The sequence below is a fragment of the Rhinatrema bivittatum genome, chromosome 1 (assembly GCF_901001135.1).
Source record: "Rhinatrema bivittatum chromosome 1, aRhiBiv1.1, whole genome shotgun sequence".
Taxonomy (NCBI): domain Eukaryota; kingdom Metazoa; phylum Chordata; class Amphibia; order Gymnophiona; family Rhinatrematidae; genus Rhinatrema; species Rhinatrema bivittatum.
The window spans coordinates 644,986,566-645,011,376 of NC_042615.1; the positions used below are offsets into that span (position 1 = coordinate 644,986,566).

General features: G+C 47.0%; 1 protein-coding gene across 4 annotated transcripts in view; it reads right to left on the reverse strand.

The window, feature by feature from the left end:
* LOC115073851 (chromodomain-helicase-DNA-binding protein 1-like) overlaps positions 1–24,811 on the reverse strand; it is a 346,258-nt gene that overhangs the window by 74,674 nt on the left and 246,773 nt on the right. For all 4 annotated transcript variants that reach the window (XM_029572735.1, XM_029572754.1, XM_029572763.1 and 1 more), the window contains 2 exons: positions 16,995–17,219; positions 10,834–10,971 (listed from right to left, as the gene is read on the reverse strand). In XM_029572735.1, the coding sequence (XP_029428595.1) occupies positions 10,834–10,971; positions 16,995–17,219 (363 nt within the window). The remainder of the gene's footprint in view (positions 1–10,833; positions 10,972–16,994; positions 17,220–24,811) is intronic.

Consider the following 24,811-nt stretch of genomic DNA (forward strand, 5'->3'; position numbering starts at 1 on the left):
CTTTGCAGTTTAAGGGCCCTATGTACCAAAAGCATTTTCCTATAGACACAAAATGGAAGAAAACTTTTAGTGCACGGGTCCCTAATTCGAGAATATCTTTTACTTGTACCAAAACGTCAGGCCTGATTTACTAAGACTTTTCTCCTATTCTGTTTGTATGAGGGAAAAAAAAGTCCATCATCACCCTGGTATAATGGAAATTAGTATAAGGTGGATAAGTTTCCAGAGCCTGAAGCTATCTGACTCTGCAGGCTAAGTAACAGCATCCCCAAAAAGCAACCTTTTAGGTTAGATATTTTAGTCACAAGAAGCCAAGGCTTAAAAGGGGCTTTCATCAGCTAATACCATAATGAGGTCCCATAATACCACGGGAACAGGGCTGGTGCGAGGGATGAGATGTTATTGATACTACAAATCTTCCCCCGGTAACAGGAGACTGGACTAGTCTGGCTGGCTGAAGAGGAAATGAAGGATTTAGTTAGCAACTAACTCTGAAGATCATGTTCCTCAGCTTGATACAGTAAGCCATCCTGTAAACATTAACAAATAATCTACTGAATTAAAGCAACTTTACTTAGTGTGAAAAGCATAGCCTAGTATACAGCATGCAAATTTTCTGAGAATGAAATGACAAAAAAAAGTTTTAATGTGCTGGTAAGGAGTAGAGAGGAAGGCAGAAGCCGCCTTGTATTTTACACATGATCAGTTTGTGCCAGGACTTCCTTCCTTGTTCCAATCTTCAATACCCCAACATGACCCCAATTTGTTTTATTCTGTGGACTTTCCTGCAACAGCAATAATCAGGGACTTGCTGCTAGCATTGTCAGACTAGTAACTATTCTCTGAGAGTAAACATCAACTGACTCTACCTCAGGGTCTATAAGTGCCACTGGCTGATTCCTTAGTTGTTCTGTTGTTCAATATTAGGCGCTCTGCTAATGGCTATCGCTCACTGACAAGCTCTAAGAAACTACCAGCTCTACTTACTACTATATCTGTAATTCAGCTCCACTTATTCAATTTCTCATTGCCCTTATTAATACAAAAGCAACTGTAAGTGGTTCATTCAACCACAGATTCCATAACCTAAGCAAACTATCAGCGTCTCTCATCTCCCAACCACTTATTTATTTATTTATTTCTTTTGTATACCGACATTCGATCGAGATATCACATCGGTTTCCAGATAACAGGTTGAATAGGGCGAGAACTGCCCTATTTTACATTGTAACAAGATAACAATTTATTAAACATTTAATATAAGAAACATTGCAACAGCTGAATATAATTAAATGTGGGTATAGAGAAATGGCAAATAGCCTATATACAATATGTACAAAATGACTTGGTTACGAGTAGAATGGGGGATAGGGAAGTGGGAGTAAAGAGAGGGGGAGAGGGAGGGAAAGGTGGGGGAGGGGTGGTGAAGGGGGGAAGGGGGGTTGTGTGTTAGTGCAGGGTAGTAGTCAAGCGGGGAGGATGTCAAGAACATGTATTTTAGGTTGTTGGGGTTCAGGAGGGAAGGCTTTCAAGAACAGCCATGTTTTGAGCTGTTTTTTAAAGACTTGAGGTGAGGGTTCGTTTCTGAGATGTGTGGGGAGGGAGTTCCACAGGGTAGGGCCAGCTATTGTAATGGCTCGTTTGCGTGTTGCATTGAGGTGAGCATTTTTGAGATTTGGGATGGAGAGGAGACCTGAGTTGGAGGATCTGAGAGTTCTTTGTGTGATATATGGTTGGATGGTGTTGTTTAGCCAGACCATTTTGTTGTTGTTTATTTTTTTGTGTATAAGTGTGAGGGTTTTATACTGGATTCTTTGTGTGATGGGCAGCCAGTGGAGGTCTTTGAGAGTGGGTGTGATGTGGGAGGATTTTCTGTGGTTGGTGATGATTCTGGCGGCGGCGTTTTGTAGGACTTGGAGGGGCTAGATGTGGATTTCTGGGAGTCCAAGGAGGAGGGAGTTGCAGTAGTCGAGTTTTGAGAAAATAATTGATTGCAGTACTGTTCGGAAATCATGCGGTTGGAGGAGAGGTTTGAGTTTTTTAAGTGTTTGGAGTTTGAAAAATCCATCTTTGATTGTATTGGAGATGTGTCGTTTAAAGTTGAGTTGGCTGTCGATGGTGACTCCTAGGTTTTTTGTGGATGGTGTGAGTGAGGTTCTTGATAAGTTTGGCATCCCCGTGTTGTTTGAGCTTCCTGGGTTGTTTGAGGGGGTGCTCTCGAGGGGGGAAGAGGGACGGTCGTCCTGGATGTGAATGATTTCTGTTTTGGCTTGGTTGAGACAGAGTGATAGTTGGGATAGCAGTTGTGATAGCTTTGAACTGAGTTTGTTCCATCTTTCCATGGTGAGTTCAATGGATTTGGTTATGGGGAGTAGAATTTGAATGTCGTCTGCATAAACAAAGTAGGTGAGATTGGCATCTGAGAGGTATTTGCATAGTGGGAGGAGGTAGATATTGAAGAGGGTCGAGGATAGTGAAGAACCTTGAGGGACGCCATGGGTGAGGGGCACTTGGGAGGATTCAGATGAGTTTGTCTTGAAAATGAAGGATCTGTTGGTGAGGTATGATTTGAACCAATTGAGAGTAGTGTCTTGCAGACCGATTTCTTTAAGCCTGGTGAGGAGTGTTCTGTGGTTGATGGTGTCAAAGGCGGCTGATATATCGAGGAGGATCAGCAGGAATGTTTTGCCACTGTCACGACCTCTGAGGATGGTGTCAGTGAGAGAGAGGAGGAGCGTTTCTGTGCTGTAGAATTTTCTGAAGCCATGCTGTGTTGGGTGGAGAAAATTGTGGGCGTCAAGGTGGTCTGTGAGTTGATTGTTGACAGTTGTCTCGATGATTTTTGCTAGGAATGGGAGGTTGGAGACTGGTCTGTAGTTTGCAGGATCAGATTTGTCGAGTTGTGGTTTTTTGATGATTGGTTTGATGATGGCATTTTTGAGATTGTCTGGGAAGATTCCTTGCTTGAGAGATAGGTTGATGATTTGGGTTATAGGTTTGGCAATAATCTCTTTGATGAGCTTTAGGGTTTTGATGGGGATGGAGTCTACGGGGTGGGAAGCTGGTTTGGTTTTTTTTGATGATAGGTTCAATTTCTGTAGATGCAACAGGGGCGAATTGGGTCCATGTGTGGATGGGTGGAGGGATGTTAGTTGCGTCGTTGTGGGATTGGGGAATCTTGGCAATGATGTTGTTGACTTTGTCCTTGAAAAATTGAGCTAGTTTCTCACTGGACATGTTGTTGGAGTTTGGCGTTGTGTCATTCTGGATAGGGTTGGTGAGTTCTTTGACGTATGAGAAGAGGGTCCTCGGGTTGAATTGGTATTCATGTATTCTAGATGTGTAGAAATTGCGATTTGCTGTGTTGAGGTCATCTGTATATTTGTGTAGTAGTGTTCTGTATTTGTCTTTCAGGTTTGGTGTAGGTGTTCGTCTCCATTGTTTTTCAGTTTGTCTCAGTGTTCGTTTGGATGTTTTCAGTTCAGGGGTGTACCAAGGAGCATTTTGTTTCCCTGTACGTACCAGGATCAGTCCAGACACCTGGGTTGTGACTCCGCGCCAGCAGATGGAGACAGAGCAAAACTTGACGGGCTCCCTACATATAGTAAGGTGCCACCCACAGCCCCTCAGTCTTACTCTGTCTCCAGCAGATGGGGCAGGTCCACCCACAGTCTCTGGGATCCCTGGGATAGTTAGTCAGGGATCAAGGAATTTAGGAGTTTTTATTTTTCAATAGGATAGCTTAATTGAAAAGAAAAAAAAAAAAAAAAGACAAAGAAGAAGAAAAGTTTTAGTTAATAGAAGTCTCCCGTCGGTGGAGCCTCCCAGGGGACTTACAAGATCCCGAGGGGATCATTGACCCTGGTTGAGGCCGCTGCTGAGGGTCGAGGACCCGGCCGTGCCTGGCAGCAGCGTCGGGGGTGACACCGGGGAGCCCGGTTCACTCGCCCCCGCAGGAACAGACAGTCTTCAGTACCTCGGCCAGCGGCTAAGTATTGCAGGAAAAAAAAAAAAAAAAAAAAGTTTTCGGCTTTATTTTTCTGACGCGCCGGCTCTCTCTCTCTCTCTCTCCTTTCTCTCTCCGGTTCTCCTCGTCGGGGCTGCGCGGGGAAACGGCGAAAATTTAAGTTTTCTCTTACCTTGGGGGTGCCTTTAGTCAGGGATGCCCAGGGGGACTGCTTGCCGCGCGCGTGGGTCGGCGCGCGCGCGCGAGTCTCACGAGCCGGTGTTTGCGCGAATTGTGTGTCGGGGGGCGAACGTCCTTCGGCGGGTGGTCGAGGGGGCCGCTCTCGGGGGTCCCGATCGTCGCCACGCGGGTCTCGATCGCCGCCACGCGCCGCGTCTGCAGCTGCTGACAGGGCCGATCCGTTCCCGCTTAGCGCGGGAACGGCGGCCATTTTGAATACAGTGAGGGAGGCAACGAGGAAAGCCCTGGGAAATGGCGACCAGCCGCCCCCCCTGTCTCCTCAGCGTCGCGGTTCGGAGGGGGAGATCCCGGGGGCCCAGGAAGCGGGGAGTTTAGTTTCGAGGGAGGATTCCCCCGATTCTGAGGATTCTTTCTCTGAAGATTTTACCTTGCTTTTAAAAAAATTAGCACAGTACAAGCGCTCCAAACACAGGCCGCAGAAGGCCCCAGGGGGCAGGGAGGGTCGCTCCCAACCCCATAAGAGATCGATCCGACAGGCGAAAGCACCGGGACCACCCAGGGAAAAGAGGCCATCGCGAGGGGACTCGCGGAACTATGATACGGCCTCTACCTCCTCGGAGGAGGAGGGGGCGGTCTCGGAGACCGCGGAAGGGCCCGAGGGGCTCGATAATCAAGATCCAATCAAGCCAGGAACAGAAAAAGCGGCGGATGGGGATGACCCCAAGGTCGTGCGGCTCTTCAAGCGAGAAGAGCTGATTCCCCTTATCCCGGCGATCCTCGATGAACTCGGGGTGGAGGCCCCACCGGTAGAGACCCGTCAGGGGGCGAATATGGACCCAGTCCTCTTGGGTCTCGCAGGTCCCGCGGTGGCTTTCCCGTTCCATTTCTCGGCATCCGACATTCTGTTCCGGGAATGGGATACTCCGGAATTAGGCCTGAAGGTGAGTAAGGCGATGGACAAGTTATATCCTCTGCCGGAGGATGTACTGGAACTGCTGCGTCTCCCTCGGGTGGACGCCGCGGTGTCGGCAGTGACAAAGAGGTCTACCATCCCTGTCACCGGAGCTACCGCGCTCCGGGATATCCAGGATCGGAAGCTGGAGGTGCAACTCAAGAAGGTCTTTGAGGTCTCCGCCCTGGGAGCCAGGGCGGCCATTTGTAGTAATTTTGCGTTGCGGGCAGGGCTCCGCTGGGCCCAAACTTTGCAGGCGAATGCTGGCCTCTCCGTCGGGGAGGCCTCTCAAGCGGATCATTTGGAAGCGGTGATCGCTTACAGCGCGGACGCCATGCACGATCTGCTGAGAACGTCAGCCAGGGCCATGGTGTCGGCAGTCTCTGCCCGCCGTCTTCTCTGGCTCCGGAACTGGGCGGCGGATGGTACGTCTAAAGCCCACTTGGGCTCATTGCCTTTCAAAGGAAAGCTATTGTTTGGTAAGCAGTTGGACGAGCTGATGCAGTTCCTCAGTGAGAACAAAGCATTTAAATTGCCGGAGGACAGGCCCAGACATCGTTCGACCTTCTCCCCGAGGAACCGTTTTCGATCCAACCGGCGGCAGCGACCGCAGAGATCGGCGAGGGCGGGACAGTCCTACCGGTCGAACTCTGCTAGACCTTCCTCATGGTCTCAGTCCTTTCGAGGGAAGAGGTTTAACAGGACCGGTGGAACCCCGTCGGGATCGGGGTCCAAGTCGGCCCAATGAAACGAGAAGGGTCCGTTCCTCGCGGCAGCCTCCAGAGGCCGTCCCACAGGTGGGGGCGAGGCTCGCCTTGTTTTATCAGGAATGGACCAAGATAACTTCAGACCAGTGGGTTCTCGACGTGATAAGGAACGGCTACGCGTTAGATTTTGCTCGTCTACCGTGGGACAAGTTCCTCGTCTCCCCTTGCAAGGCTCTTTTCAAAAGGGACGCTGTCCGAGCGACCCTGCGACGTCTGGAAGATCTCGGCGCCATTTCTCCCGTACCATCAACACAACGGGGACTGGGAAGATACTCCATTTACTTCGTGGTCCCGAAGAAAGACGGCTCCTTCCGTCCCATTCTCGATCTCAAGGGAGTCAACAGATGCCTTCGCATTCCGCGTTTCAAGATGGAAACGATCCGCTCGGTAGTGGCCGCGGTTCGTCCGGGCGAATTTTTGGCGTCACTGGATCTTACGGAGGCGTATCTCCACATCGGCATTCAGCCGTCTTACCACAAATATTTGAGGTTTTGCGTCCTAGGCAGGCACTATCAGTTCAGAGCTCTTCCGTTCGGTCTCGCCACGGCTCCACGCACCTTCACCAAAGTCATGGTAGTAGTGGCGGCCCAGCTCCGGAGGGAAGGGCTCCTGGTTCATCCTTACCTAGACGATTGGCTCATCCGGGCCAAGTCCGAAGCCGAATGTCGACAAGCGATTGCCCGGGTCCTACAGCTCTTGCGCTCTCTCGGCTGGGTAGTCAACCTCTCCAAGAGTCAGTTGCAGCCTACTCAGCGGTTAGAGTACCTGGGGGCCTTGTTCGACACAGGGAGAGCCAGGGTGTTCTTGACTCAAGAGAGAGTGGCCAAGCTGCAGCGACAGGTGAGACGTCTGTTGTCCATGCGGTGCCCGTTGGTCTGCGATTATCTGATGGTCTTGGGGTCCATGGCATCGATGCTCGCCTTGGTTCCCTGGGCTTTTTGCTCATCTGCGACCGTTACAGTCAGTGTTACTGTCCCGTTGGAAGCCGGTCTCGGAAGAGTTTCATCGCCCGCTGCCACTCACGGACCGGGCCAGGGACAGTCTGCATTGGTGGCTCTCCACCGACCACTTGGCGTGCGGAGTCTCCCTGCTCATGCCCACCTGGACGGTGGTGACGACAGACGCCAGTCTCTCCGGCTGGGGAGCGGTCTGCGGGAGCCGCTCGGTGCAAGGTCAGTGGTCGAGTCAGCAGTCGCTGTGGTCCATCAACCGGTTGGAGACCAAGGCGGTGTCGTTGGCGTTACGGGCCTTTCTCCCGTGGATTCGGGGACGAGCGGTCCGGGTTCTGTCGGACAATGCGACCACAGTGGCCTACATCAATCGCCAGGGAGGTACAAGGAGCCAACAGGTGGCGGAGGAGGCGAGTCTGTTGATGGCCTGGGCGGAACGGCACCTCAGCGGCATAGCAGCGTCTCACATCGCAGGGGTGGACAACGTTCAGGCGGATTTCCTCAGTCGCCATCGGCTGGATCCAGGAGAGTGGGAGTTACCGGAGGTAGCGTTTCGACTCATCTGTGCCAGGTGGGGACGGCCCCACCTGGATCTCATGGCTACCGCTCTCAACACAAAGACGCCGCGGTTCTTCAGTCGACGGAGGGAACGGGGCGCGGAAGGCGTCGATGCATTGGTGCTTCCCTGGCCCACGGACGTGTTGCTTTATGTGTTCCCTCCGTGGCCTCTGATCGGAAAGGTTCTGCGGCGGATAGAGTTGCACCCGGCGGCGGTGATTTTGGTGGCGCCGGAGTGGCCACGGCGGCCGTGGTTCGCGGATCTCATTCAGTTGGCGGCGGAGCCTCCGCTTCGATTTCACGGGGCCGCGTCCATCCTTCAACAAGGACCCGTCTGTTTGGAGGATGCGGATCACTTTTGTCTCGCGGCCTGGCTTTTGAAAGGGCGCGTTTAAGGAATAAGGGATACTCTGAATCCGTGATTGCTACGTTGTTGAGGGCTCGGAAACAGTCTACGTCCCTAACCTACATGCGGGTCTGGACAGTCTTTGAGGACTGGTGCGGTACGCGCAACATAGATCCTATTCGTCCAGCTGTACCAGCGGTCCTCGAGTTTCTGCAAGACGGTCTCTCGAAGGGACTGTCTTGGAGTACCTTGAAGGTCCAGATTGCTGCGCTTGGTTGTCTCAGGAGTAAGGTCCAGGGAGTGTCCTTGGCCTGTCATCCGGATGTGGTGCGTTTTCTTCGTGGCGCTAAGCACTTGCGCCCTCCTGTCCGGAGCCCTTGTCCGTCCTGGAATTTAAATTGCGTGCTATCCGCCCTCTGTGGGCCACCTTTTGAACCAATCAAGCGCGCGACTCTGAAGGATCTTACGCTGAAGACCGTGTTTTTGGTAGCGATTACGTCTGCTCGTCGGGTCTCGGAGTTACAGGCGTTGTCCTGTAGAGAACCGTTTCTGCGTTTTTCGGAGACCGGGGTCTCTCTACGGACTGTTCCATCCTTTTTGCCCAAGGTGGTATCCTCTTTTCACTTAAATCAATCCGTAGACCTGCCTGGTTTTTCAGTCATGGATCCGGGGGACAAGAGGTCGAGAGACCTGCGCAAACTCGATGTTCGCAGGATTCTTATTCGTTATCTGGAGGTAACTAATGCCTTCCGGGTGTCTGACCATTTGTTTGTCCTCTGCTCCGGACCTCGCCGGGGGTCTGTGGCTTCGCGGGCCACAATTGCGAGTTGGCTCAAGGAGGCGATTGGTTCAGCGTATCTTCTGCAAGGGAAGTTGGCACCTAGGGGACTTCGTGCGCATTCCACTAGGGCGCAGGCCACGTCTTGGGCTGAGGTTTCTCAGGTGTCGTCGCAGGAGATCTGTAAAGCAGCGACGTGGAAGTCGCTGCACACGTTTACTAAACATTACAGACTCGATGTCCAGGCAGCTGAGGCTCCGGGGTTTGGAGCGAGTGTTCTCCGAGCGGGACTCTCTGCTATCCACCCTCAGTAATTTGCTCTGGTACATCCCAGGTGTCTGGACTGATCCTGGTACGTACAGGGAAAGGAAAATTAGTTTCTTACCTGATAATTTTCGTTCCTGTAGTACCATGGATCAGTCCAGGCTCCCACCCGTCTGATCTGTTTTCAATGAAGAGTGAGAGAGTCTGCTCGTTAGCTTTTCGGGCGGCATTATTGCAAGTTTTTTGGCTTACAGCCTCTTGCCTCTGGTTCTGTTGGTTTGCTGTTTTCTGCCAGGGGTGTGTTATGAATTGGTATATATATTGCAGTTTATAGTTAGTTAGTCGAGCACTTGGTTTTGCTTTGACAGTACGTTCGACTGAGGGGCTGTGGGTGGCACCTTACTATATGTAGGGAGCCCGTCAAGTTTTGCTCTGTCTCCATCTGCTGGCGCGGAGTCACAACCCAGGTGTCTGGACTGATCCATGGTACTACAGGAACAAAAATTATCAGGTAAGAAACTAATTTTCCTTTAGTAGATTGTCTGATTTCCTTTTTTATTGTGGGGCATAATGTGTTGGCTATGTCAGCGTTGATGGAGATCCAGGAGTTTGTAGCTGAGTTGGCATCATGTAGGTTAATTGTTTTTAGTGCTTCCGGGAGCAGTTCTGCTAGGTCTTCACTGGAGCAAGGTTTGGTGTATTCAATGAAGCAGGAGTCTGTTTTCGCTGTGGTCGATTGATGTTGAAGCTTGGCTTGAATGAGGAAGTGGTCGGACCAAGGAGTTGGGGGTTGTGGTGGGTGGTTCAGTTGCAGCTATTTTATTGTTAATGAAGATTAAATCAAGGGTGTGCCCAGATTTCTGAGTGGGGGTGTTAATGATTTGGGAGAATCCGAGGGCAGTCATGGTGGATAGGAGCAGTTCGCAGGCGGGAGATGGTGGGTGGGTGTCAATGTGGAGATTAAAGTCTCCTAGTATGATGGCTGGTTCTTGTAGGTTGATGTGTGTTGTGATGGCTTCGACCAGAGGGGAGAGGTTGTGCTGTAGGCAGCCAGGTGGAGAGTAGAGGAGAAGTATTTGTAGATGTTATTAAAGGTAGTATTAAAGTATTAATAGGTAGTATTAAAGCAGATACAGACCGTTTTGTTCTCGACAGACTATTGAAGACATAAATATTTACAAGTTTAACTGTATCTGTTTTTCTATTTTCCAATGAAACTGGCTTATATTAGCAACATAGCCCGCCACTGTAGTTATTTTTAGTCCAAAAAAGACCAAAGAGCTTTAAATGTCAGAGGGAAAACTCTTTAGCAGTTCATATCGAACCAGTAAAAAAAAAGCACAATATTAGTCTTTTTCCTTACCGTTTATAGCAACAAAATAATGTGTAATAAAATTGTAGTTAAATCTATATGGTCGATCAATAAGTAGGTCACACTATCATATCTGACTGTGGAGCCTGGAATAGTAGAATGTGCACCGTGCAAAGACAATATGCTCTGTTTGCAAAACTCTGCCATACACACACACAGGCTGTTACTGACCAGACAACCTAAGCACACCGGATACTGTTCACTAATATGCTCTGTCTGCAAAGCCCCATCTCTCACACTCCCATACACAGGGAAGGGCAGGCATAGGCATACACACATAGGTTCCCACAAGCTTGCACAAGTGACTCAAGCATGCACACAAGCTTGCATAATCATGCACAAATACACACAAGCTTGCTTAAGTGTGCACAAGTGCATTCAAGCTTGCACAAGAACACATAAGTGCACATAAACTTGCACAAATGCACACATATTGGTTTGTACACGCATACATACTCACATATAGGCACAGGCACACTCACAGAGACACACACACACACAGGCGCATGGTACAGGCAAACACACCCATGCACAAACTGACACACACACACACACACAGGCCTCCACAGTCAAAGGGAAGGCTCCCCCACACCTACAGGCACAGGCATACACACAGAGGCTGTTATAGACCAGACCACCTGAGCAACACTGGAAACGTTTTACTTGTAGGACTATGTGTTATGTTCTTAGGTTACTTACTACACTAAATGTCTTTTGATCAAGCTCTTCTGATTCCTCCAAGATGGGGACTGGATCACTACTTGCAGTAATATGAACAGGAGTTTCTACTGCTATGGATTTCCTAGTTTTTTCCTTATCAGATTTAACTTCATTTGTCTGCAAAAGAAAAATAAAACTTAACACAATATATGAAAAGCAGGTCAAAAAAGGAATAACATTTCCAACACATAGCAGCTCCTGTAGCAGAACTACAGCTAATGTAGATAATTAAAGTGATGACCTGTGTGCAACAATATTCATAAAAAATGGCAGGGGGCTGAATAATGTGAAATAAAGCAAAGTTGCTTAACTGTATATCAAGTGTTCTTTGAAGACAGTAGCTCATCAGTTATACACATGGCACATGAGTGCTATCTGACATTGACAAAGATGTTTTCCAGACCTTTCTAGGAAATTCTTGGAAGATCTTTCAGGTCATGTGCAATAGTTGCCATACTCTCACAACCATTCAATGTGCCTCAGTTCTGTAATTAAGCTAATGAGCTCAGAAAGAATCAGAGGGAGGGACTGTGAGACTGAACTGCTGACTTCAAAGAACTGTTACCAATAAGTAAATTTACTTTCTCTGAAGACAAGCAGTTCACTGTACGTACACACACAAAATTTCCTAGGTAAGGGCTGTCTTAAAAAAGGAAAGGAAAATTGGTTCTTACCTGATAATTTTCATTCCTGTAGTACCACGGATCAGTCCAGACTCCTGGGTTTTGCCTCCCCTCCAGCAGATGGAGACAGAAGTTTTGAAAAACTCTGCCCTATACCCTAAGGTGCCACCCACAGGCCGTCATTATTACTCAGTCACAAAGCAGAATGGTCCAAAACCAAACTATATACAGTAACCTACAACTGGAAAATGGAACACTAACCCCAAATGGGAACAGAACCCGTACAGTACGATATATAATATGTATGTGCAGACCAGAATTAATCACAAACTGCGAACGAGTGGACTCTCCATTTACCTGTATGCCGCAGGCGGGTGGGACTCTGGACTGATTCGTGGTACTACAGGAATGAAAATTATCAGGTAAAAACCAATTTTCCTTTCCCAGTACGTATCTGGATCAGTCCAGACTCCTGGGATGTACCAGAGCTCTTCTTCTCTGGGATGAGATCCGGAGAGGCCTGCTCTGAGCACACCTTCTCCAAATCCTCCGGAACCTGGGGCCTGGACATCCAGCCTATAATGTTTCGCAAAGGTATGCAAAGATTTCCATGTGGCCGCTCTGCAAATCTCTTGTGGAGAGATCTGCTGACATTCCACCCAGGACATCGACTGAGAATGGGTAGAATGAGCATGAAGATCCACCGGTAAGGGTCTACCACGCAGCATATAAGCTGAAGCTGTAGTTTCCTTCAGCCAGTGGGCGATCATAGTCTTAGAGGCCATATTACCTCGTTTTGGGCCCACACCACAGCACAGATGATCTGAGACCAAAAAACTGTTCGTGACTTCCAAATAATGCAGTAAGGTCCTGCGAACATCCAGTCTCCTCAAGTCCTTATAAAAATGATCCGATTGGTTCAGTTTGGAGAAAGACGGAAGTTCCACTGATTGATTCAGATGGAATGAGGAAACCACCTTCGAGAGAAAAGACGGGACCATCCGCAACGATATTCCCGAATCTGAAATCCTTAGGAATGGTTCCCTGCAGGATAATGCTTGGAGCTCAGACACCCTACGAGCCGACGAAATAGCCACCAGAAACACAGCTTTTAAGGTGAGGTCTTTTAACTTTCCATACCCAGACATAAGACAGCGAAGTGGACGTCTTGCGAGATCTTAATAGCGTAGCCACCACGGCATACGAATAGCCCTTGCCTTTTAGACGCTGCTTCTCAAAAGCCATGCCGCTAGACAAAAGCGATCTGCCTGGTTGAAACAGACGGGGTGTAGCAGATTTGGGAGATCCTGAAACCGCAGCGGTCCGTCCATCGCCAGGTTGACCAGATCCGCAAACCACAGATGGTGGGGCCACTCTGGAGCCACAAGGATCACGTCCGACGAGTGGAGCTCCACTAGCCTGAGCACTTTGCCGATCAGAGGCCAAGGAGGAAACACGTAAAGTAGGATGCTTGAGGGCCAGGGAAGAACTAGAGCATCTACCCCCTCCACTCCTGTCTCTTGTCGACGACAGAAGAAGCGGGGTACCTTGGCATTCCTGAACGTTGCCATCAGATCCATCCTGGGCTGCCCCATCTGTCGCAGATGGACTGAAACGCCACGTCAGCAAGCTCCCATTCGCCTGGATCGAGATGGTGTCGACTGAGAAAATCCGCGTGAACGTTGTCGACTCCTGCAATGTGAGACGCCGCTATGCTAAGTGCTGCTCTGCCCAACTGATTAATTGTTGAACCTCCATTGCCACCGTTTGACTCTTGGTCCCTTCTTGGCGATTGATGTAAGCCACTGTGGTCGCATGGTCGGACAGGATCCTGACAGACTTCCCACGGAGGAGCAGAAGGAAGGATTGTAACGCTAAGCGCACTGCTCTGGGTCTCCAGCCGAATGATCGACCACCGAGATTCCTCTGGAGACTATTGCCCCTGCACCGACTTCCTGAGACACACTGCTCCCCAACCGGAGAGGCTGGCATCCGTGGTAACCACCATCCAGTCGGGAACCTCCAGGGGCACTCCTCGGCTCAAGTTGTCTCGGCAGAGCCACCAATCCAAGCTGGATCTCATGGGATCGGTCAGCAGCAGGAGCAGGTGAAATTGTTCGGAGACTGGGTTCCACCGAGAAAGCAAAGCTGACTGTAAAGGGCGCATATGGGCAAAGGCCCACGGGACCAATTCCAGAGTAGATGTCATGGAACTCAGGATCCGCAAGTAATCCCAGACCCGTGGAAGTTGTTTGGACAATAAGGCTTGAACTTGACCTTGTAGTTTAACAATGCGGTCCGTCGTGAGGAACACCCTGCCCCGCTGCATGTCGAACAGAGCTCCCAGGAACTCCAAAGTGGGAGGGAATCAGACGACTCTTGGCGAAGTTGAATACCCACCCCAGATTCTTCAACAACTGGAACACACGGTGTATAGCCAACCGGCAATTCTCTTCCGACTTTGCCTGAATCAGCCAGTCGTCCAAGTACGGATGTACCAAGAATCCTTCCTGCCTTAGCTGTGCAGCCACCACCACCATCATCTTGGTGAATGTTCTGGGCGCCGTAGCCAGCCCGAAAGGCAAAGCTGGCCTAGGATGGAGAACCTCTGGAACTTTTGATGGTCCGTCCGTATGCCGATGTGCAAATATGCCTCCGTCAGATCTAGGGACGCTAAAAACTCCCCGGTTCGCATGGAAACTATGACTGACCGCAAGGTCTCCATGCGGAAGCAAGGGATCCGAAGGCTTTAAATCGAGAATGGGCCAGAAAGTAAATGGAGTATCGGACCTTCCGCTGCTCTGCTGGAGGAACCGGTACAATCGCGCCGAGGTCGAGAAGGTGCTGCAAGGTCCCTTTTACCTACTGACGCTTTGCTGCATAGCCGCATGGGGAGACCAGAATCTGGTGCCAGGTACAAAATCTAAAGCGTAGCCTTGTCTTATCATAGAAAGGACCCATTGGTCCGATGTGAGTTTGGTCCATTCCCCGTAAAACAGAGACAATCTGCCCCCTATTCCCATCACTGACGAATGGACCGGCAGAACATCATTGCTGAGGCTTACCCCCCCTGTGCTGAGGGGGTACCGCCCGACCTGCTGAAACGCTGCCCGCGAAAGGACTGCGACCATGACTGCTGCCTATTAGAATTTTGCCTGAAAGGGGTAGCAGCCGAGCGAGGAGCCCGAGACCTCCGACTCCCCTGGAAACGAGACCGCGACAAAAAGAAGCCGCTTGACCTGGGTCTATTTTCCGGAAGCCAGTGTACCTTATTCTCCCCAAGGGATTGAATCATATCTTCAAGGTCCTTGCCACACAGCAACTTGCCCTTAAAGGGCAGAGAACCTAACTGAGCCTTGGAAAAAACATCCACCGACCAGTTTCTCAGCCAAAGAAGCTGACACTGAGGAAACCATGGATCTGGCCGATGTCCTCAACAAATTATAAAGAGATCAGCACTGTAAGCAATCATAACCTCAAGCCGACCCACCTGGTGAGCTTCCTCTTCAGATAGCCCTTCATTGGCCTGCAGCTGCTGAAACCAGTGAAGGCTGGCCCTTAGGGCAAAATTGCTACACATCGCTGCTCGGACCCCCAGAGCTGAAACCTCAAAATTCTTTTTGAGCTGCAGTTCCAATTTCTGGTTCTGTAAATCCTTAAGGGCCGTGGAACCTGTAACGGGAATAGTGGTCTTCTTCGTGACCGCTGACCCCAAGGTCGATGCTTCGGTAATCCGAAGGAACTCCAACGCCTCCTCAGGCAAAGGGTATAGCCTATCCATTGCCTTAGAGACAGTCAATCCCAAATATGGGGTGTCCCATTCTCGAAACAGGAGGTCCGTGGCAGAAGAATGGAAAGGAAATAAAGTAGGAGGACCTCTCAGGTCCAACAGCACCAGATCTGTAGGACCTAATCTGGACTCTTCCGGTGAGGGTCTCGCGTCCCAATTCCCCTAAGATGGCGGGAATAAGCAGACCAAGTTCCTCTCTCCTGAAGAGAAGGACCACTTTTGTATAGTCTCCCTCGATGCCATGAGATTCCTGGACAGTCCCCTTCTGCGGGTCCCCATCCTCCCCTCTATCCCCCTCGGTGGCTGGGGTGGGGGATCCTGATCTTCCGTGTCCGTGGAGTCTGAGGACATGTCCTGACCATCCTGCGTGGCCCCCGGACTGCAAGGGCCACTTTGCTTTAGGAGCACCCACGCTCCCTTCATCTCTGGGATGCTTTTTTAAGCTTAGCAGGCATGTCTAAAACTGCAGACTTGCGAGCAGTGGTCTTTTTACGCCCGCTTGGCCTTAAATGCCTTATGCAATAGCAAAATGAAATCCGAGGAGAAAGAGGAAGATGAGTCGTCTGAATTTACTGCGGTAGATTTGCACTCTGCAATAGCGGTACCTGGCTTGACAGAGCCGGGCGCTGCAGGGAGAGAGCAGGAGGGAGAATCCCCTCCCCCGCTGATATTCTTGCCGATGAATCCAGAGGGCTCAAAATGGCACCCGTTCCCGCGTTCAGCAGGAATGGGAAAGGAAATGGAGTCGGCAGGGTTCTGAACGCCTGAGAAGAACTGACCCAGAGCACTACCCTCCCGGCCGCCGTGGAAGTTCCCTCACCTCTGGGCAGACAGCCCGAGCACAGGCCGTCCCAGGAGAGCCGCATGCACAGAAGGCCGATCATCGCGGCATGACCTCGCCGGCGCAGCAAGCAGAAAAAAATCTGAATTAGTTAAAAGACACAGTGCCAAAAATAACCGCGGCAACGAGGGAAGGGAGAGTGTGCTAAAAGAAAAACATCCCGACCGGGTTAATGACACTTCAACGCTGAAGTATGATTTCTTCTTTTTTTTTTTTCAAACCTGCAGGCTCAGGGTCCTGCTCCCTCTGGGGTGAGTGATCCGGGCTCTCCAGTATCATCCCAGGTGCTGCCTTACAAGGGCGATAGGGTCCTCGACCCCCAGCCGCAGCTGCCTTCAAGACTTTTTTTTTTTCCTTCAATCAGACTAATAACTATCTAACCAAGTAGTCAGCCTAGACTGTGAGTTTTGCACCTTCACCATCTGCTGGAGACAGAGAAATACTGACGGACTGTTGATGGCACCTCAGGGTATAGGGCAGAGTCTGTCAAAACGTCTCTGTCTCCATCTGCTGGAGGGGAGGCAAAACCCATGAGTCTGGACTGATCCGGGTACGTATAGGGAAAACAACATTACTAAGAGAGCAGCACAACTCTGTGGAAGGTTATAACTCCCCATTTTTTTATTTTTATTTTTTATTTTTTTAAGAAAAATATGAAGACAACTATCTTAGAAAAATTGGGGCCTAAGGGGGCTGGAGTTAGGTTATAACCATGAGAGACCCTGAAAAATGGACTGCCTAAATCTAATATTGTTCTGGAAAAAGTCTGTGCCAGTGCCATCAGATGGTGTAAGGATACAATGAACTCATTGCCTTTGGCGAAATTAGAATGTACAGTAATTTACAGTTTACACAATCTCTAATTGAAATGAACTTGCATAATCACCTTCTCCTTCTTTCTCTCTCTCTGGTCAAGCTCTTTTACTCTATTTTCTCTCTTTTCTTTTGCTTCTTTCTCTTTCACATCCTCCCTTTCTTTTTTTTCTTTCTCCTTTGTCTCTTTCTTTTCTTCAGGCTCTTTCTTTGCCCCAAATTCTGGCTCTGTTCTTTCTTCGTTTTCTTTTTCTACTTTTATTTTTTTATTAACAAGTTTAACTGATGTGATCTCCTCCTGAAATACAAAAACCACATTCATTACATAACACATCTAGCTCTATTTCCAAAGGGTAGGCGTTTAAAAAAAACCATATGTATCAACCAGCAAGATTACAAAATAAGCAACAATTTCCCTTCATCAGTGTTTGTTTAGAATTATGTAACCTTCCTTCAACTACTAAAAACCAAAATGGCAAGGCTGGGAATATATAAATTTGTAAGATTAACATATTTGTCTGAGGACAGGACCTAAGTCATCCCAAAAACCTGCACCTTGAAATGTTTGTTAGTCATAAAATTATTTTTTTTATTTATATTTTGAGTTTATACAAATCCATAAACGAAAAACAAAAAAATACACGATAGCACAAATTTGTCCATCTTCACAGAAAAAAGAAAACCTCCTTATCAAAATATATAAATCAATTCACAATTCGCTGTTACTCAAGTCCACATCGAGTGAGGAGAGATAAAACGAAAGGCAATAGCTAAAATAATACTTTATAAGCAATAAGGGAGAGGGAAGAAGGGTATCACTTAAATCATTCAGTCTAATGTGCCCTAATAATATCTCAGGACTTGTCTGAGATAAATGTTTCTAAGTGAAGAGGGTCAAAAAACACAAATTTACTATTCTTTCATTTCATTTATTAAAATGTATTAATTGCTTACACAACAAAATTGTTGGCCTAGGTGATTTACAATAGAACATACATAAAATAGTATTAAGAAACAAACCCCAAAAATATCACATACAACAGCATTGGATTCTAAAACACAGAAACTTCCAGCATTTAGAAATTCAGACCTTGCATCAATAGCACTGAAGGAGGAAACATTTGCATGAAAATTTAAGAAAGAAGCTGGCGCCTAAACGCGTCACCTTACCTCTTAAGACAAGAAATTGCTTTCTTCTCTTTTGCATTTCTTGTGAAACATCACGAAAAAGTTGTATTTTTATGACCACAAAAGGAAATATGTTTATTCAAGCAATATTTTTGAAAACCAATATCTCTGTCTTTATCTAAGCTGAAGGAAACAATTAATGTTGCCCTAGTTGGTACTAAATCATTAGAGAATTCCAGAAAGGCTGATGCATCCAGGGTATCCAGCCTGGTCACCTCTAAAAGCCCATCTGAATTAGCTCATTACTTTGACAAAAAATAAATATTAGATAAGCATGAAATTTGATCCTCTGGAAAACCCAAAATATCTTTCAAATATTTTTTAAACATCTCAATAGAGGACAACAACCTTGTAATAGGAAAATTAAAAAATCTTAGATTTTTTTTTTTTTTTTACTGTGGATTGAATTTTCCAAAGCTTCTAAGCAATTACAAACAAACTATCTTTTATAGAGGATATTCCCACATTCTGAACCGATGTTAACACCCCATTAATATTAGAAATAGAATTTTCCAATAATTCAAGATGTTTATCAAGCTCTTCAAAGCTTATTTCTAGTTTCAGCTGAGAAAGTGGACATCTGACATATTTTGTGTTGATGTCAGATCTAATTTAGCTACCATCTTCCAAATGTCTTTCAATGTAATCACATTAGGTACCTCTATCTCTAAGACATTTACAGATGGTGCTGGTAAAACATTAGGTAAAGAAATAGAAGAAAAGGCTTCAGACATAATGGCAACTCCACCCTGCATTGTACTCAAATCAACTGGCATAGAAACAGTCTGTTGAGTCTTAATAGGTATCTGATTATGCCCCAAAGTAAGATTCAAATCAGAGACTGGGGAAAGCCCAGGTGGTTGTGATGGGGGCTGAACAAAGCCTGGACTTAAAGAAACCTTGGCTGCAGAGGTTTCAAAACTACTGTCCAAAATTGGCTTATTACCCTACTGAACGTGTTCATCCATAGGCCCTATAAGCAGTCCCAAAATCAGAAAGGAGGCAATTAGCTTGGTTTTCCTTTTCTTCCCCATTGAGCATAAGCTGCGCATTCCTTTGGCGCGTGCCACTAGCGCCTCACTTTAGTAGCCTGGTGAATATTTCTACCCAAATACGTATTTAAAATGGATTTTATTTTTAATAGGTTAACACACAGTCCCCTCTTCAATGTTTGTATGAGAAAACAACAGTAGCACAGATTTAGAATGTAATATGCTCCCACATTAGTGGGGCATTGCAATAGGAACACCAGTTTAAAGAGTATTTTCTTGGGGGGGGGAGGGGGGGGGCTGAATTTTACACTACAAACTTGAAAATGTTTTTAAAATGTTGTTGATAGAAGGGCTATGTTTTTGATTATCTGTCATAAAAATGGCCAGGATATCAGCAACAGAACTTTAATAATACATTTTTGGAAAGGGAAGGTCAATAGGGAGAGTCTCTCCCTTTGTTATAGCTGTTCTAGAGCACTGTTAATACTACAGAAAGCAAAAGTTGCTTACCTATAACAGGAGTTCTCAGAGAAGAGCAGTATGCAAGTCCTCACTGGTGGCTGATGTCATCAGACGGAGCCCAGGTCAGTGAAGTTTACTTTATAGCATCAAGAAGCTTATGGTATTCTCCAATGAGCATGTGCATGCTGTACTGCATCATGAGCATCACACACGGGGCCCCATTCAGTTCTTAATATAGACAATAATAAAGGAACCAACTCCAAGGGAGGAGGGTGGTTTCTGTGAGGACTTACATCCTACTATACTCTGAGAACACTTGTTACAGGTTACTTTTTTTTTGTCCCAGGGCAAGCAGGATGTGAAGTCCTCACAGGTGGAAAATCCCCAGCTACAGGCTGCCCCCTAATGAAAAAAAGGGGGAAACTTCTACCATAAAATAGTGCCAGTGGGCAGAACTATTTTTGGAGACAAGCCATTTTTTTTGTGGATTTTTTTTTTTTTTTTTAAAAGAGCAGCCTTGAAGCAGCCTTGAAACACCAAAAACTCAAAAAACTCAAAACCACCAACAGATCCTGCAGGACTCATTGATCAAACCTATTGTCGTGCTGGAAATCTTTAAACAATAATGAGATGAGAATGTGTGGCCTGAACTGTGATATCTCGATTGAGATCGAATGTCGGTATATAAAAAAAATAATAATAACTACTCCACCTACCAGCTTGGAAACTCTGTTCCACGGAGACCAACCTTAGTTTGGACACTGATGCAGCCACGGCTTTAACATTTAACATTATAAGCTTTCACAGGGCCATCCAGAGTTGGACCTGCTTGAGCATAACAAAGATATGCAATCTGCTATCTAATCAGAAAAGGTGCACTTGGCAATAGCAATTACAGGTTTGTTGGGGTCAAAAGAAACAAAAAGCTGGGTGGGCGAAATTTCTAAGGGCTTCAGGCTATTCTAGATAAAAGGTTAAGGCTCTTTTGCAATTCAAACTCTACATGGTTTTTGCACCTCTGTGGATACATGACTTGGGGAAAAATGTTGGAAGGACATGTGACTCGTTAAGAGGAATGCTCAATGTTATCTTAGGAAGATGCTTAGAATGTATGCACAGAATCACAGCTCACAGGAGTCTAAATGGCTCAAAGGTAACTTTCATCACCTGGGTAAGTAACATATCGAGATTCTAAGACACAGTAGGAGGCTTCATCTGAAGCAAATCCCACATAAATCTGACAACTACAGGATGTACAGAGACAGATTTACTTTCTACCTATTGGTGATGTGTCAATTAAGTTGAGATGAATTCTAATGGAGTTAGTCTTCAGACCAGACTCTTAAAGATGTAGAAGGTATCGAAGCAGTTTTTGTTTCGAACAGGAAAAAAGGTCCGGCCTTTCCTTCACACCAGAAGGCAAACTTCCTCCATTCAAAACCTAGAGGTCAATATTAAAGGGTGAACTTCCCGTGTATATCCTCATGGAGACCAAATGAATGCAACAAAGCACGACTTCTCGCTCCAAGGCTACCACCAAAGTTTTAGAAGAGGCATCACAGGTGTCGTAAACCAATCTTATTACATATTTGCCACAGTCTTCTGCCTCTTGAATGGTAGAAATACAGTGGTTCCTCATTTACCAGAAATATTTCTGCTAGAGATTATAATTTTTTAAATCAAGTGTTCATATACTGAATCATATACAGTTGATATGCTGCTATTCTGGAGCTTAGTATGGCCCCTTGAAAGACCTTCTTTGCCATCTTGTTCAACATCCTGGCATCTATGTCAGGAAGAGTGTTGGAATGCATTTAGCTTTTTTTTTTTTTTAAGGCTGATTCTATTACTAGAGTAGAGTAGTTGAGGCAAAGTTGAATTTTATTATGCCCCAGATTTGGCAGAAGTTTGCATTTAAGGTCCAACTTCCTTAATACTGGAAAAATGGATACAGATGTTTTCCACATTCTGGCTTGAAGCAACATGTGAACTGAAACTGCCACTACTTACTTAGGCACATGTATTTTTCTTGAACAAACTGAAGGTATCTTCTTTATGTTCTGATGCTTCTTCTAAAGATGCTAGATAATGGCATTGGTTATCTGCACCAAAGAGAGACTGTGTACAGTGTCAGCTCTCATGCGGATCTCTCTCTGTGACATGTGCCTCAGAGTACTTCCCGCCTTTCAGCGTACTGGAAATCTTCTGTGCCAGAGAATTTGACTTGCTTCTATTTTTCTACATGCTGGTATCTTTTGGCGCCAAAGAAGACAACATATTTCCCTCTTTACTGACTCCAAGCATAAGACGACTCTGTCCTTTTTACCTTGAGTATGGGTCCCTCTGCAGATGTAGACATTTTCCTAAAGAGGAAGACTAATGTGATTCTAAAATAAATCTCCTGGATCTTCTGACCCTGGGGGACAATTGAGTGCAATGGGCATAATTCAGAATGACATTAGAAGGGCCTAGACACCTGAACCAACAATATTCTTAAATTTTTTTTTTTTTTTAAATGTATTAACCGCTGTATGTAATGTAAGCAGTTTCCAGAATAACATTCATAATCATAACAATGGAAATCGGATCATAGATATTTTGTTAAGTACATTTAGGACATGTTTTGAAGACTGCTTTTCATTCACATATCTTGAAGAAGACAGATTATGTCAAACAACTTTTGAAAAGGAAAAATTTGGCAAGAGCCGAAAGTAAGAGAATAGACCACTACCCCAATTATTATTATTTTTTTTTAAGAGACTCACTAAAAATAGAAAAGAAATGAAGACAGACTGAAGAAAGAAAAAAAAAAATCTGAGCAAGCAATTCATGTTCGTTTATAAAAGCAGAAAGAAAATAGCTGAAGAGCCTAGTGCAGCAGGCGGCTGTGTGAGGAGGTCCACACATGCTCAGAAAAACCTTTTGTTTTTTTGAGCTCAGAGAGTTTTTACATCTCTGTGCTTTTGGATGATGTCACTCACTGGTATAGATGTATCCTGCTTAGTCATGGAGAAAAGAGGTATCCTAGCGGGTCCATGCCATGTCCTACAAACTACCCTCAGTCTGTGTCTTCCAGGTGAGACCAACGTGGGTCTGAGCTGATGTCCAGGGAAAGGCCCTTCAAACTTCATCTAAAACGTTTTCTTTCCTAATTGACCAGGTGAGGCCCACAATCCTCATTTCTACTTTATTTTGCTACTACACTTAGAATCTCCTAAAAAACTACAAGTAACCAGATTATTAATAATCCAATTGGAGAAATTACTTACCTGATAATTTCGTTTTCCTTAGTGTAGACAGATGGACTCAGGACCAATGGGTATAGTGTACTCCTGATAGCAGTTGGAGAATGATCAGATTTCAATCTGACGTCTGTCCTAGTACATATACCCCTGCAGGAAGTACAGCTCTTCAGTATTCTCCTCGAAAAGCATTGTGGATATATGTATGACTGAATAATTTGAATAACTTGATTCACTTTATAACTTGGATAACGTGATTAACTTTATAACTTGGTTAACTTGATTAATTTGAAATGGTTGAATTGGCTATAGCTGGAAAATGCCAGTGCCCTCAACCGAGAAACGTTGATACCCGGTAGGGTGGGTGTCCTAGATGAAGGAAAGCATGGCTTATCCATGAAACACTCACTCCTGGGGATGTCCCCTGAGAATTCCATGAGTAACGGCAGCCGTGGGTGGATTGCTGAGTCCATCTGTCTACACTAAGGAAAACAAAATTATCAGATAAGTAATTTCTCCATTTCCTAGCGTGTAGCAGATGGTCTCAGGACCAATGGGATGTATAAAAGCTACTCCCGAACTGGTTGGGAGGCCACCCATGACCCACTTAGTACTGCCTTTGCAAATGCTGTGTCTTCCCGAGCCTGAACATCCAGGCGGTAAAACCTGGAGAAGGTGTGGATGGAGGACCATATCGCCGCCCTGCAAATCTCGGCGGGTGACAGCACCTTGGTTTCCGCTCAGGACACTGCCTGCGCTCTAGTAGAATGGGCCTTGACTTGTAAAGGCGGTGGTTTGCCTGCTTCTACATAGGCCGCCTTGATGACTTCTTTGATCCAGCGGGCTATGGTTGTTCGCAAGGCCCCTTCCCCTTGCTTCTTCCCGCTGTGAAGGACGAATAGATGGTCCGTCTTTTGTACGGATTCCGACCTTTCCAGGTATCGGACTAGGAGCCTGCCGATGTTGAGATTGCGTAGACTTCGAGCCTCTTCCGAATTCTTATGCTCATCTGGCGATGGTAGCGAGATGGTTTGGTTGAGATGGAAGTGAGATACCACTTTGGGGAGCAAGGACGAAACTGTGCGTAACTGGATGGTTCCCGGGGTAAGTCTGAGGAATGGCTCCTGGCAGGACAGTGCATGTAGCTCTGATATACGACGGGCTGAACAGACTGTCAGCAGGAAGGCTGTCGCCAATGTTAATAGTTGGAGAGACAGGCCGCAGAGAGGTCTGAAGGAGGTTCCTGCTAGGAATTCTAGGACCAGGTTGAGGTTCCAAAGAGGCACCGGCCACTTTAGGGGTGGTCGGATGTGCTTGACTGCTTTTAGGAAGCGGGAGACATCTGGGTGAGAGGCTATGCTGCTGCTCTCGCTCTCAGTTCCGTAGCATGATAATGCAGCCACCTGTATCTTGATGGAGTTGAGGGACAATCCCTTCTGTAGGAATTCCAAAATCGCAGGAATTTTGACTGAGCGTGGTATAATTTCATGGTCCTCGCACCAGGCTTCGAATACTCTCCAAATCCTTATGTATGTCAGGGATGTGGAGAACTTGCGTGCTCGGAGTAGGGTGTCAATTATTGCCCTCCTCCTTAGGCGAGTCCTCTCAATGGCCAGACCATAAGAGCGAATCGAGCTGGATCCTCGTGGAGGATCGGTCCCTGTTGGAGCAGGTCTCTGTGTGGGGGTAGCAGCAGGGGGTTCCCTGCCAGCAGTCTTCGCATGTCTGCGTACCACGGACTTCTTGGCCAGTCTGGGGCCACCAGAAGTACTGGTCCCCTGTGGTGTTATATCTTGTGGATGATTGTGCCCAATAGGGGCCACGGTGGGAAGGCGTATAACAGAGTCTCCTGTGGCCAGGTCTGTACCAGGGTATCGATTCCCTGGAACTGGGGTTCCTGCCTGCGGCTGAAGAAACTGGGTACTTGGGCGTTGGACCGGTTTGCCAGGAGGTCCATGGCTGGTGTTCCCCAACGGTTTACTATCAATTGGAATGCTGTGGTTGAC